The sequence below is a fragment of the Rhea pennata genome, chromosome 1 (genome assembly GCF_028389875.1).
Source record: "Rhea pennata isolate bPtePen1 chromosome 1, bPtePen1.pri, whole genome shotgun sequence".
Lineage (NCBI taxonomy): Eukaryota > Metazoa > Chordata > Aves > Rheiformes > Rheidae > Rhea > Rhea pennata.
The window spans coordinates 14,272,075-14,287,315 of NC_084663.1; the positions used below are offsets into that span (position 1 = coordinate 14,272,075).

Below are 15,241 nucleotides of genomic sequence, written 5' to 3' on the forward strand. Positions count from 1 at the left end.
CTGACCTTAGCAGCAACCCTTCCTACAAGAAACCCTAAAATCACATTTGCCTTACTCCTTGCTTCGTTGTGTCCAAACTGTACAAAACCAAAAAGTCACTCTAATATTGTTTTGTGAAAACACACACATTTATTTTCTGATCCAATCAGAGACTGTTTAGAAGAGACAGTAAGATTTTTTTTAATACTAACTTTCTATATGCCTCCACCTTCCTCCCATCCTGCATCGATTTCATGAAAAAGACAGATGCTTTATTTCTTCCTCTTTCCAAAAATGTTTAAGTGATGGCCACTTGATTTTTAAAATGTATCCATTTGAATGAGCATTTATCTTGATGGTATGTAAGTTGACAGAACAATAGCCAGGAAGTAAATCAATTCAATACAAAGATATTTAAAGGTGCAGAAATTGAAGGACAAACAGAAAGCAGGAGTGGGGAGGGAAGAGCATCTTTTATAAAGGATTAGCTCTTAGATCTCACAGAATATATATAGTAAACTAGATGTCATAAATGAGGAAGGAGAGGAAGAAAAAGAGATGAAGGATGACAGCAAAAAAAACCAAATAAATGTAAGAAATATTTAGCATGCTTAATGAATCAAGGGAAAATAATCGCCAGTGATGGAATTCAATTTTCATTCTAATGTTTTAAATCTTGTACTTCGTGTTTGCGGACTTCAATGCTCAGCTATGTCAAGATCACAGTAACTAGCTTTTTTCAACTGACTTCTGAAGAGTGTAATATTGTATAGAGTGGTAAGTTTCCCTTAAATAATCCACCAAACTAAAAAATGTATAGTTCATTCAGTTAAAACATGTCACACACACACTTAGAGAAATAATCTCTTTCTGGTGACTTTGAAAAGAGTACTGCTGGGATAATAGAGATCAGCTGGAAGTGATCAACCCTGAGGCTATGGGGCATGATAATGATGGATCACAACAAACTGTTCTTGCACTTTAAAGATTATACTAGGATCTCCATATGGAAGAACAAAAAACTTGTTCCAAAGCAAACGAGTAGGTACACTATTTCTGTGCAAGTACAAAGAAACACCTGAAATTCAGACCTATTTTTCAGTTTTTAGTGCTCTCTATTAAAACATAGAAAATAGACACTTTACATATATTGTTCTCTTTTGTCTAAAACTACTTTTACAAAACTGCTTCCTATTTTTCACTTAAATTGCCACAAAGCTTTTTAGTTTTCATATAACTAATAACATCACTGTAGATTATTATTTTATTGCTCTATGAGGTTGTTAGCATTTCAGGCTGTTAGAGCCTGTAACTCTATCTGAAGTTGTAGGGTAACGCAACACCTATACTAGCAATGCAGATTAGTAGCTCAAATGGTGTTCCTCTGTTTCCTTCCCTTTTGCTATCTGGAAATCCTTAGTTAATTACTCAGAAAAAGCAAGCAAGCAAGCAAACAAACAAACACTAATCTACTTTGAATCTCATTACAACCCCGACAAAAGTAAATTATATTTTTATAGCCCACATGACACATACAAACACTGAACTTGAATTTTCTCCAGAAGTGTTGATCTTGTCAGGCTTTGAGAACCAGCTATTTTTGAACTTTGCCATAGCATGAAATGAAGTGCTAATTGCTCTCAAACGAGCCCCCTGGCAGGAATGACAACTTCTCCTCTTTTACCAGTTCTTGGGAAAATATTAAAATTTATTTATTGAAATGCCTACACAGTCCCTTGCTTCAAACACTTTAGAAGTTCATGTTGCAATCACTTCTAAAGGTTTTGTAAGGCTCATAAGCAAGAGGTGGAAAATAACTTTAGAGATACTTCAATAAAGTAGACAGAGAAAAAGAAAATTAAGGTTGTTCAATGAACACAAGCCAAAAGCTTGACAGTTTTTGGTAACATGCTTTACTGACTTGATTCTTGTAGGCTTCCCTGTTTCTCCGAGTTCCAAGATTGATTTTGCTCATATTTTTCCTTATTCTTTTTTCAACAAGTGAAACTCTTTACAAAGAAATTGCTTTTGCCAAGTAAAAAAAACAAAGGTTGTCCATAAATAAAACTTGTCAATCTGCACTTATTACAAATAATCCTCTGATCTTCTAAAGAAAGGACTAGAGAGAGAGGCTCATTGTAGGATCATATCAGAAACATAAAATTCACCCTTAGAACTAATAATGTACTAGTATACTTTTAATGGGAACTGTAGTAAACTTCTCAAAACATGTATATACAACTTTTTCTTCAAGAGGGAACTTCTTCAATAAGCATATTCTTACAAACCTCTCACCTTTTCTTGTTCATATTTTTTTTCCAGTTGTTCAGTCATCTGCGATGAATACCATATACTTCCACACACACACACACACACACATTAATACACACCGTTATAACATTTAATACCTTGAAGTTAGTAAAATGTTTAGAAAATATGACTGCCCAATCACTTTTCCAAAAACTGTCTTCCTGCCTGTATTTTGACAGATTAAGACCTTAAAAACAATGCAGTGAGGCAAACTTGTAGGTGCAAACAAATCCTTGGTAAGGTCTGGAAGACAGGCTACAAACAACAGCACCACAGCACTTACTTGCAGCATGACCAAGACATAGTCCAAAGGAAAAGTAAAACAAACAAACAAACAAAAAACCTCCCCAACCTGTACTTGGCAAGAACTCAGAAAAAAAGAGGCTTGGTTCACAGTCTGCTACAGAGAATGAATATATTAAATATAAAATATGCATTACCTTCACTTCAGCATAACAAGTGCCTGCTAATGGAACTACATCTTCTGAAAAAGTAATTGTTTGCAGGTTTTTGTTTCAAAAGCTTAAAACTATAAATAAAGTGTTACGCCATTTTACTTGATGAAAGGCGAATAAACTGTAGTGTTTTGCACTTTCCTCTCAAATCTAAATATGGTTTACACCCAAGAACATTGCAGACACTTGACTAAAGTTCAGGAAAGAGTTGTATCAACTCACAAATGCAAGGCACAATCCTTGTGTTATATCAGTATTATGCATGACTTGGACTGAAGAACAAGTAGGTTTTATTACACATCAATAATGACTAACTGATCATTACCAATCATAATATGTGATCCACAGATAAACTTACGATCAAATCAAATGAACTACACATACACATAATAGTTCATTTTGAAATCTATTTTAAGAGTTTTAAATTGGGAAAAGTGGTATGCAGGAATACAGCGTATAGCACTAAGAAAAAAAAAGCCGTTACCTTAAGAAAGAACCTCTTATCTGTCCTAACAGGATTGTAGGAAGCAAGGTAAGCAGCTATCAGAAGGAATTTAGAGTAGTAAGGAAGTTCCACATGTGCATGTGCAGAAAGTCCTGTAAAATAAAGAAACAGTTTAAGTCCTGAAACCCACTCTAAACCTCCACAGAGTTCAAAATTAGACTTCTCTGCATTCTGTTTCACTACCACAGTCTATTTGTTTTTTTCCTTCTCTCTTGCTGTATTCCTATAATTCATGTATAGCTACTTACTACAATCCTGTTAGCACAGAAATAAAATCAGTAAAGGGACAAGGAATGATGGCATGTAGCTGTGACTTCAAAACAGAATTAGTGCTCTAAGGTCCTTCTAGACTTTTCTCAGAAGCTCTATTTTTTATTAACAGTGGTTTGTAATTCACTAAGCTGTGATCTCCCTAATTAATATTTGCAGCACTTTCATTTAAGGTAATTTGGATGGCAAACAGCATAGATCAAGAGATATATTTAAATACCACTGCAAAGTGTTTCTCCAAGACCCGACCTACAGGCTACTCTAGACCACGCCGGACAGTTCAACATATGAATCAGGCTACTATAGAGCAGAAAGAACCACTGCTGCAGTATTTCTGAACAGCAGTTCAGCATCTCACCATTTTTAAAGACTCTTATTTCCTAAAGAAATGTTTTCAAAACATTAAACTCAGTCCAGTTAATCTCATCTGCTACACATGCAGTCCATAATTAAATTGTCACATATTACAAGCATACAGGAAGTATAGTCTGAGTATCTTCCTTCCCTCTTTTCACTTTTAATCTGTGACTTTTCCTTTTACATTTGCCCCACTTTGATCACTGTAGTTGCTTATTTTGCTCAACTTAAGCATAACATTAGGATAATCAAGCCACTTTATTTCATCAGTTGTATAACTAGAGAGACCCCAAAAGGGTCTCTTTTGTGACTTCTCTTACAAGTTTTCACTTGAATTGTTTCTTGTTCTGTGAAGTACCAGCACTTCTATGCTTTAATTCACAAACATTAAAGATCAAGGCATTAAATGTTTAAAAGCAAAAATTAGAGCCCTCAGTGTGAGGGGAAACATCCTAGATGACAGTTACTGATAATTTCCTTTCAGGTAGTCACAAAAGAACAGCAGCTTTCATTTACAATCAAGAGGATGTTTGGAACTGCATGTTAATTACAAACTGCAATACCAAATTAAAGAAACTTTTACCCATAGATAATCTAGCTTAGTACAAAAATGTCTGTTTCTCCTCCATTTTTTTGATCTGCCAATATTAGCATTATGCACTGAATGCTTTTTAAGCATAATACTATTGTAAAATGCTAGCAAGACAATTTTTCCTACTTCATATACCTAAAAATCCTGGAAAACATTTTGAAAAAAATCTCTTTTGGGAGTTGTCAGCTGTGAAAGTATTTCATGGCCATCTGGGCAGGGAGGGAGAGAATTTATTAAAAACACTTTGAATCAAACATCTTTGGTCAACAACGTAGAAGAAACACTGATTATAAAGCAAATATAGGATGCAAAGTCTAATGACTGCAATTATCTTAACAGACAGTTTTAAAAAGTGGCTTTAAGAAGGAATTATTTATAGGATAAATGAAGGATAGATAATAAAGAAAAAGTGTCCCAAATTAAAATCTGATCAATAAGCCATCACTGACTGACATCACTAAGAAAATATTTCAGTAATCCTTCCTAAACTGTAAATGAAAGCTAATAGAGACAGCCCTGTGTAAAGTGTAAAATCCACAAAGCTGTACTGCTTCAAGGAAGGCACAGAAAGGTAAGTCTTGCAATTTGGACATTTCCCTTCACCAAGAAACAAGGACATATGACACCGATATTATTATTTAGGAACGCACTAAGCCAGCATGCTGCCTTAGACAACTCTAAACATTCCTCAGCTATTTTTACATGAGAATATTTATTTTATGGAAACCTGATTTTGCCCACTTTGGACTGTAGGAGACAACTCCCATGAAATATGCTACAGGAAAAGATGCTAGAAGCCCTTCAGAGAAGGCCTTTTCAAAAAAATCTAATTTCCCTAGACTGAAATTGAATACTAATAGGCAGTTCATATTAATTTCATTCACATATTATCAGATAACAGCAACCAAATCAATCTGAAAAATATGTATTTTACATTAGAAGCCCACAGAGAGCTACTACATCTGATACCTTTCAACTGCCCAGGTTCTCCATCATCATGCTGCAAGCGCTCCCACTGTGAGCTAAAAGACAGATAATGCAAGTATTTATACAAAGTATATGCTATTCCTAGATGAAATTCTCTTTTATTAAGAACCACTCATTTAGTATGTTTATTTTAACTTCATGACACAGTGTACATTGCAGTTACTAAGATAATAATTAAAAATATTTAGTCTTATATTGCAAATAACATCTGCATTTTCTTGACACTTAAGCGTATTTGAAGAAAATACAGCAAATACTTTTATTTATATATCTTAACATAGTACTGAGTATAAACTAATTATCAAATAGTAAACTCTTTCCATCCAACCCTCACCAGTAAGCAAGTACCAATAGTGTTTTAAGTTGCAAGAACAACACAGAATTAGATAACAAGGACATTGATAGCTTTAATTTTTGCTAGCCTAATAACTGTATTTATCCTACTGATAACAGTATTATAATTATGTCATAACGTACTTTTGAAACCTAGGTAAAAAACAAAGAAATACTCACTCCTCACTGAAAACTTCTAGAGACACAAAATAAACATTTTGCCAGTGGAAACAATTAATTGCTAGTAGTTTGGTGCTTCCCTAAACAGCTGCAAAAATTGCACTTTGAAGCTTCCAACGACATTGTTAGAAATGTCATGATTTTATTTCACCCATTCATATAGCACCTGGGGTTGGAGAGGGAACCCAATTTTGTTAAAGTGTCACTGATTTACAGAGATCTTCATGCATAGTGTCTCCAATAAAACCCTGTCTCTGATCTGCTTTTCATGTATTACATTTTTATCAGCCTTGACCCATAAAACTTATGAAAACAGTTTAATGAGAGCTGATGTAGATCCAATGAATGAGCAACCAAATTATCAATGAACAAAGTTTTTTCCAATGTCTTTCTTACAAGCAGAAAAAAGTTTTATTTTCATCTCCATTTTAGCAGCAGAAGAGTTGATAAAGTTCTATTGCCACATTTTACAGCTTGAAGTGGTTATAGTTACCTGGCCAGAAAAATTGATACAGTTGTTTTAATTCCTCAAGTATTTACAAATATAGACATAAAACCTACAATTATGATGCAGAAAACTCAAATTTATAATCAAAGAAAACACCAAAGAGGGAAAACTAGTTATTTTGTAACAATTCAAGTTGTTTTATAACATACTGTTATATTACACCCTAATTAGAGGAGGCAATTATAGAATATAAAAAGTTAGGAAGATCCTGAGTAGACTGTGTAATGATGATCAATACTTACTATAAATACGTGCTTAAAGCAAACAGAAGAATACCTCATTATACAGTGAAGGCTAACTCACTGGAGGGAAATCAATTGTCTTTTTCAAAGAATGATCACTTTTCCAAGAAATTTAGCAAAGACTTTTACTACACTCCCAGCTTCAGTCACCAGAATATTCTATAATTTAAATGACATTTGAAGGGAAGAAATTATTATGTTTGTATCAAGATAGAGAAACTGAGCAATAATGGATTATTTCTACTTACATGGTGTAATATCAGAATCACAAATCTTAAAAAATGGAAAAGAAATTAAGCCTGAGTCTGTTGTTAGCATTAAAAAAATAAACAGTATAATCCTTTTTCTAGCACCCTGGCAAGATAAAAAAAAATACACAAAGAATCTAAAATTATTCCAATACGAAACTCAGGCCATTAGCAAAGCACCAACTCTTAATGCTGTCAAAAATGATAATTCCATATAAGGAAAATTTTACCCATGAACAATTAAACAAGGGTCAGATAAAGCACAGTAAATGAACAAACTCAGCTCCAGCAAACAAAGCTAAGGAACACAAATATTCAATGTGTGTAGTGTTTTTATAGAATTTGGAGGCTGGCATGCATCTACAGTACAGTGAAGGATCTGCTGAGTCAACTTTGTGTGTTTTCATCATATATTTTGATGCTAGATTCCCACACTTAACAGTTCCACACATGACAAAACTTATCTGTCTGCTTGGCCATTACTGAAGAAAAGACTACAATCTTCTTTTGCTGCTTTACTTATCAAATAAACTTATGTGCCTCAAATATAGCTTTGCTTATAATTTTGCTTCCTAAGGAACCCTATTTGTACCATTTTATGGCAAGAAAGAAATCTATGTTTAAAAGCAAAAAACAATCTGTCTAGCAAAAAAAGAAACATTACCCATGAAACTTGCTTAAGATTTTAAGAAAGAAAAAGAAAAAGAAAAAAAGAAGAGGGGGCGGAAGGGGAGGATTACCTGGATATTTCCCGGAGATAAACAGTCTGCATTGCCTTCTTCAAATGAGGTTCAATATTTTTCCAGAGTTTTCGAGTGTCACGTTCATTTGCTGCACCAAGTCAGAATCAATTCTATTAAATGTTTAATTTATGGAACACTAAAACTCTATCTCCAGCATCTGAACAATCACAAGCAAGAAATAATCAGCTGAACACCCTGACTCTGAAATGTATTATAATGAGGTACCGCTATTTGCATGAACACACTACCATGCAAGAATGTTTCTCTGTGTTTATTCTGAGACATTCCAGCGCAGCTTAGCAAAACCTCTGCCCTTGTTTTCTCCTCTTAGCTACACAGAAAAATGCCTTCCTTCGCTACTTCACAGAAGCACCAGTGGTTGAATGAAGAGAAAGCTTTACAAGGGAGAAGTTCTCACAGTATTTCCTTCTTATTTCCATAAAACACTATCAAGAAAGGTATTCATCTGCTTTTGCCGCAAATGCTGCCTGCTGGCTGAAACTGGCAAAAGCTATGCTGTTGTGATCAGAGAAATGAACATCATGAAGATCAAAGCAAAATCCTCCTCAAAACTAATGGGAGGGCACCTGCTCAAATTAAGGACAGATACTTGCCTTCTCCTCTGACCACCGGTTCACAGTATTTAGAGAAATTGAGTGCTGCCTATAGAAAGTAAAAAGGAAAATGTATTAAAAAGGTACTATACATCTGATCTAGCTACAGAAACTAACACGTAGCACAACTCTTCAGTTTGTAAAACCAATGAATTATTTTTCAGTAGATAATCATATTGCTTTGCTTCCGGATATTATACTATGAAACATCACATCATTTCTATGGATGCAAATCAAACAGAAGTAATCTATCATTAGATTATGTGGCTTTCGTCTCAGGAAAATTTGTTTACTGTACTCAAAGGTTGTAATTTTAAAAAATTAGCATAACAATTAAACATCATGAATGGAATAAATATTTTCAGCATATTTTTTACAACCTTCATCCATTTTCAGACAAAACTTTCCATTCTAGAAGCAGTTCAGTGCGTTCAAAAGTAAGCAACACATAATTACACACACACAGACTGAAATAATGATGATGATAAAAAAAATATATATACATACAGTCCTAACACAGTCTACATTTGAACAAACTCCTGTTGTCTCAAATAAAAATGTGGAATTATTGGTGAGGTCATAAATCTAATTCAGACTTTTTTCCAAAATGAATAAACCAACAGAGCCAATAGTACACAGAACTGTAAAATAACAGCCTTCACAGTTTACTCTCCTTTTGTCCAGTATACTACACCTTATAACTCTCTGTGCTAGTATACAGCACTTAAGACAGTAACTTCCACATACAAATTTAATATAATTTCAAAATGTATTATAATAATCATGCACAATAACATAAACAGTTGGAGTTTACAGCAGGCACTACAGAGTTGTTCAGAGCTTAGATATTTGTATTTGTCTGTCACTACCTTATGCAGAAAAGGCTTCTCATGCACAAAAACAATTTAGAGTCCAATTATGTAAATCTTCTCATACTTCAAACTTTAAAATTACAGCAAGTTCTCTTTTCAAGACAAAGTTCCTTGTACACAGTAAGTACATTTATTTAAATACTACTCTGAATGAGCTAATAATTGGTATTGTTATTAAGCTTTTCTTATGCAAAATTAGCCATCAGGTAAAAACGATTAGACTTTTTTACCGTTACTTTGTTGGGTATTATACTCGTCAGTTGAAATATGTTGGGTTTTTTTTTTCGAAAAACATTCTATGTATTTTTGTTTCCTCAGAAATGACCATATTGAAGGAACATTTGCCTTACCTATTTTATTCTTAATTCTAACAGAAGGACCATGAAAGTGTTTCTGTGAGTCCTCATTTCTCTAGATCTTTGAACCAAATTAATATACCATGTTTCTTCAAAACTGTGCAACAGATCTCTTTATAGCAGCTTGGGTACTATAGTCCTCTATAGGTCACAAATCAAGGGAAACATTTTACACAAATAATACAGAAAAATGTTTCAAATCTTAAATTTCCTGAAAAAGTTGAAGTTTAAAGAATGTTAGGTAAAGTAACAAGTCAAATGTGATAAACATGGGGAACAGTAGAAGTAAGTCCAGGATAGCAAGAAGGTACCACCAAAAGCAAATTCACGTAATACCCGACCACATCTGAAAAAGAACTACAAAAACAGAGAAATACAGTGAATCTTACTATTATTTTTAAGAGTAAAATGGTAGCTTGTACTTCCTATGACTGAACTGCAAACAAAGTATCACTAACCACTTCCAGAATGGAACTGTTATTCAAAAACAGTTGCAGCAAAATTTCTACTGTATTTATCAGCAGAATATCACTAAGCATTAAGCTTGTATCAGACATATCTTGTTATCCCAATAAGTGAAAACACAAAGCCTGGTCCTCGCAGTCATAGAATCGGTAAGGTTGGAAGGGACCTCTGGAGATCATCTAGTCCAACCTCCCTGCTCAAGCAGGGACACCTAGAGCGTGGTAGACAGGGTTGCATCCAGGCGGGCCTTGAAGATCTCCAGAGAAGGAGACTCCACCACCTCTCTGGGCAACCTGTGCCAGTGCCCTGTTGCTCTCACAGTGAAGAAATTCCGCCACCCCACTTTCAGGCGGAACTTCCTGTGCTTCAATTTCTGCCCATTGCCTCTTGTCCTGTCACATAGGACAACTGAAAAGAGTTTGTCCCCGTCCCCTTGACACCCTCCCTTCAGGTACTTATACACATTGATCAGATCCCCCCTCAGTCTTCTCTTCCCCAGGCTGAAGAGGCCCAGCTCTCACAGCCGTTCCTCATAGGGCAAGTGCTCCAGCCCTCTGATCATCTTTGTAGCCCTACGCTGGACTCTCTTGGACTAGGGAGCCCAGAACTGGACACAGGACTCGAGATGAGGCCTCCCCAGGGCAGGATCACCCACCTCGACCTGCTGGCAACACTCTTCCTAATGCAGCCCAGGAGACCATTGGCCTTCTTGGCCACAAGGGCACATTGCTGGCTCATGGTCAACTTGTCATCCACCAGCACTCCCAGGTCTTTCTCTGCAGAGCTGCTCTCCAGAAGGTCAGCCCCCAGCTTGGACTGGTGCCTAGGGTTATTCCTCCCCAGGTGCAGGACTCTGCTCTTCCGCTTGTTGAACCTCAGGAGGTTCCCCTCTGCCCAACTCTCCAGCCTGTCCAGGTCTCTCTGTATGGCAGCACAGCCCTCTGGTGTGTCAGGCACTCCTCCCAGCTTGGTATCATCGACAAACTTACTGAGGAGGCACTCTGTCTCCTCATCCAGGTCGTTGATGAAAAAGTTGAACAAGACGGGACCCAGTTCTGAGCCCTGGGGGACACCACTAGCCACAGGCCTCCAACTAGACTCCACACCACTGATGACGACCCTCTGAGCTCTGCCTTTCAGCCACTTCTCAATCCACCTCACTGTCCACTTGTCTAACCCACACTTCCTGAGCTTATCTAGGAGGATGTTATGGGAGACAGTGTCAAAAGCCTTGCTGAAGTCAAGGAACACAACGTCCACTGCTCTTCCCTCATCTACCCAGCCAGTCATTCCATCATAGAAGGCTATCAGACTGGTTAAACAGGATTTCCCCTAGGTGAATCCATGCTGGCTACTCCTGATCACCTTCTTTTCCTCCATATGCCTGGAGATGACATCCAGAATGAGCTGTTCCATCACCTTTCCAGGGATGGAGGTGAGGCTGACCAGCCTATAGTTGCCTGGGTCCTCCTTCTTGCCCTTTTTGAAGACTGGAGTGACACTGGCTTTTTTCCAGTCCTCAGGCACCTCTCCAGTTCTCCACGAGAGAACTTGAGATGTCACCCTCAGCTCAAGCCATTTCACAAAATCAGAAAATCCCAAATAGAAGTTCTAGGCAGTGAACCACATGCAGACTGACACATCGTCAGTACCGCGTTGCTGCCTCTGACTGGAACAGTACACTCAGCATGGGACATCAGAACAACTGCAACTTTTGTTAAGGATTTTTAGGGAAACTACTCAACACAAATTCTCTTTGTACATATTAAACAACAAATCTAGGTTTTTCAGAGTTTTGTATTCAGGAAAAAAAAAACAAACACAAAAAATCAAAAAATCCTCGTAAAACCTAAAAGAACTCACCAGATGCTGAAGTTCTTTGAGGTCTCTGCAGACCATGTAGAATACACCAAGCAGAATGTTAATGTATGCAGCATAGAAATCTGCCGAATATTCTGGGGGATGATTGTGAGACAGAATCTTCTGCAGGTGTCCTGTTTAGATATAATTAAGTTTTGCTTATTTATGGCTAACTTAACAAACTGACTGAATTTTACAAGTTAAATGAAAAGCAAACTATAAACCTCACTGAAAACAAACAAACCCAAAAACTCTCTTAAAAGAACCAACAAATATAATAGAACAAAAATGGTATTTTGGGATGCTACGGCAAGGAGAAAGCTTTTCATAGTTTGTATGAACATAGACTTATCTTCCAGCAGCTATTATACATTCCAGATTCTGTAAAATGCACAGTGGTTAATATGAGAACGCATTTGAGTTGTGTTTTACAGAGTGTAAATATTATTCAATCCCCTAAAAGATTAAAAAATTACATTACCTATGCTGTAATCTGGAAAATATAAAGTGAATGGCTCAAAGCATCCAGTACTTGGACGGAATAGCTCCCATACTATTTCACTGAGCAAGACAACTGTCACATTTCTGTCAGTCTACAAGGAGAAAGGGGAGGAAAAAAAAAAAAAAGAGAGAGAGAGGGAGAGAGAGAGAGGTGACCTTACAATATTAAAATACTAAGGAGAAGAAAGATTATTGTGATTTTTCTTCAAAAAATCATCAAATTTAGAGTTTAATACAAATTATTAGCATAGTAATAAGGCTTCAGCTAGCCTAATCAAGAAGCTCATACATTTGTAATTTTCATAGTTATCTGAAGTTTCTCTGCACCTCTTGCCATTTCACTGACATTTAATCTACTTGGGGTGATAAGGCTCTGCTACTAGACAATACCAAGTGTCTTCCATCCTTGCACCCTAAATTAAGACAGCATTTTGCTTTGGTAATTAAACCCAAATTTGCAGCAGAGCACTTGGGATGTGTTAAAAAGCCAACGGAAACTAGTATATTCTGAAACAAAGCTACCTACTGCTTTATTTTACAGGTCAGTTGGGCTTCAAAAAAAAAAAAAAAAAGAAAGAAAGAAACACACACAGACTCAAAAATATTAATTGTGTACTTTTACCAACTGTTTTGCTATTTACCTAACAGTGGCTACGCATAGAAACATATTCATTTTTTATAAGTTATTAACAATAACCTACTGGCCCTGAGTTTGTTGATATAAGTTTTTTAAGATGAAACTAACTAACCTGGGAAGCTGATGCTTGATTCTTCTTTTTCTGCAAGATTTTTGCAAGTGTACTAAAAATTCAGCATTAAAAAAAAAGACGCTTTCAAACATGGTTCTTCAAGAAAGAAATTTCAGAATTATTGAAGCAATTCATACGAAAAAACAGGAAATAACCTGACAGAACAAGTTTTTCAAAATATCAAAGTAATACAAAATTTTAAAATTCAAAACAAAAATATAAAGTATAACACAAACTCAAAAGAATGAGCTAAGAAAGAGAAAGTAACCACTTCAATTGCAGCGTATCTATAAAAACAAACAGCCATGAATTTTCATGAGGTAAATGGGCCACTTTAAAAAGGAGATAAATTTCCTTCTCAGTGAGTGTGAACAGCAGATTTTAGAAAACTGCCTTTCTTTCCATATTACACAGCTCCTATGTAGGTTTCAGTAAGTTCTGAGAATGCCAAAGTCTACAGTTTAAATTCCTAGACAGTGTCTACAGAAAATGCCAGAAAGGATGCTCTTAAAACATTTACCTATGTATGACAGTATTTCTAATATTAGGTGTGAACCACCTCAACAGAGAAAAAAAAAATGTTACTTCTCTTTATGTGAAATTCAGGAAAAAAAAACTTTGATCTGGCCACTGGTTGAGTTCTTCTCAAAACAGCACTGCTCATATTCTTTACTGTTTTTCCTTCTCTGCTTTTAGGCAACTTCATTTTGTCAGGAGAACCTTTTTCTGTAAGTTTTTTTCAATTGTGTAGGAAGCTTCCTACAATTTTAGATGAGAAAACTACTAAGTTCAATTCAGCTCGATTCCCGATAAATCTTCCAATAGCCTGACTACTTTCTGCCATAGTCCTCACAGAAACCAAGCGTTCTACAACCCATTTTCAGAGATAATCATCCAGTAACGAAGTTTTCTCTTCCGAGCATGAAAAAAAAAAGATGCACTAGGTGTTTCTCTACAACCTCCATTTCTCTGCAACTTCCCCTGCACAACGTTTTACAACACTTCAGTCCAGAATCCACCTCTTTTGTACCTGGACTCTCAGTAGTTAGAGGTGAATCTTGAACTTGAGGGTGCTTTAGGGTATGTAAGTCTTAGCCTCTGCTTTTTTAGTCCCTGAACAGCAATCATAATCCTAAGCTTTCTGCCTTTAGTCTCTAGTAGATAGGTTGCTTCTGGCTGAGGGGTTCCAACCCACAGAACACGGGCAGAACAGATAATAAGGGCAGAAAACACATCACTTGCCAGGACTAAAAACACAGCTATGAATCTGTCTTCATTCAGTAAACAGCAGAATCAGTGAAACTAATGGTGAAACCAATGTCACCAGAAAACTAAGAGTATCATTCAGAAGTCTTGAGATAACAAGTATAATTTCCTCTATTTAGGTGTTCGGGTATTTCAAAGTACCATTATCTCCTGGTTTTGTTTTCAACTCACTTTCAAAGAATGCAGCGTATTTTGTTTTTCCAAAGTATGTTTGGAAAGACATGGTTGAGACTCCAAAGCAAGGGGAAAAATTAGTGGTTTACCCCAATGGTAAACACTTCTATTGTGATTGCAATACAATGTGCAAAAACTGTCTGCCATCATAAAGAGCTGTGCAGGTTCAGCCGCAACCAAACAGCTAGCGGCACAGTGACTGTCAGGAAGGCCATCACGCAGCGTTCTGAAGTTCCACATGGGACAAACTGGAGGAAAACAAATGTCTCCTGAATTGCAAATTCATGCTACCAATGCTGAACTCATTGAATTTGTAGCTCTCTGAATGAGCAGCTGATGCAGAAGTAGACTTTAAGACTCCCACACAAACAGCTGACAGACTCTAAAAAGGCTTCTCCTTCCTTCTCCCCCCCCTTTTTTTTATGTCAAGCCAAGAGGAGTTCTGTTTAAGCTTCTCATTATAGATTAGAGTCCTCCTGAGACTTATCTTTGAGGAGTTTTTAGCAATTAGAATAAAATTTTAATGAAGAACAGAAAAATTTCATATTCTCCTTAAAATCAAAAATATTCTATAAAATACAGCTATGTATCTGAAACACCCTGAAAAGAATCTAGGAAAGAGCAGATATTGTAAAATAAGATTATTATTAAATGAAATTTGTTTAAAATTGAGAG

At 36.2% G+C, this 15,241-nt stretch overlaps 1 protein-coding gene across 1 annotated transcript in view; it reads right to left on the reverse strand.

Moving 5' to 3' along the window:
* Nucleotides 1-15,241, reverse strand: part of ORC5 (origin recognition complex subunit 5) — a 77,141-nt gene that overhangs the window by 47,837 nt on the left and 14,063 nt on the right. Inside the window, exons 7-12 of the mRNA XM_062598723.1 lie at nt 12,358-12,469; nt 11,880-12,010; nt 8,324-8,372; nt 7,707-7,797; nt 5,438-5,490; nt 3,229-3,341 (exon numbers count right to left, since the gene is read on the reverse strand). Of these exons, the coding sequence (XP_062454707.1) occupies nt 3,229-3,341; nt 5,438-5,490; nt 7,707-7,797; nt 8,324-8,372; nt 11,880-12,010; nt 12,358-12,469 (549 nt within the window). The remainder of the gene's footprint in view (nt 1-3,228; nt 3,342-5,437; nt 5,491-7,706; nt 7,798-8,323; nt 8,373-11,879; nt 12,011-12,357; nt 12,470-15,241) is intronic.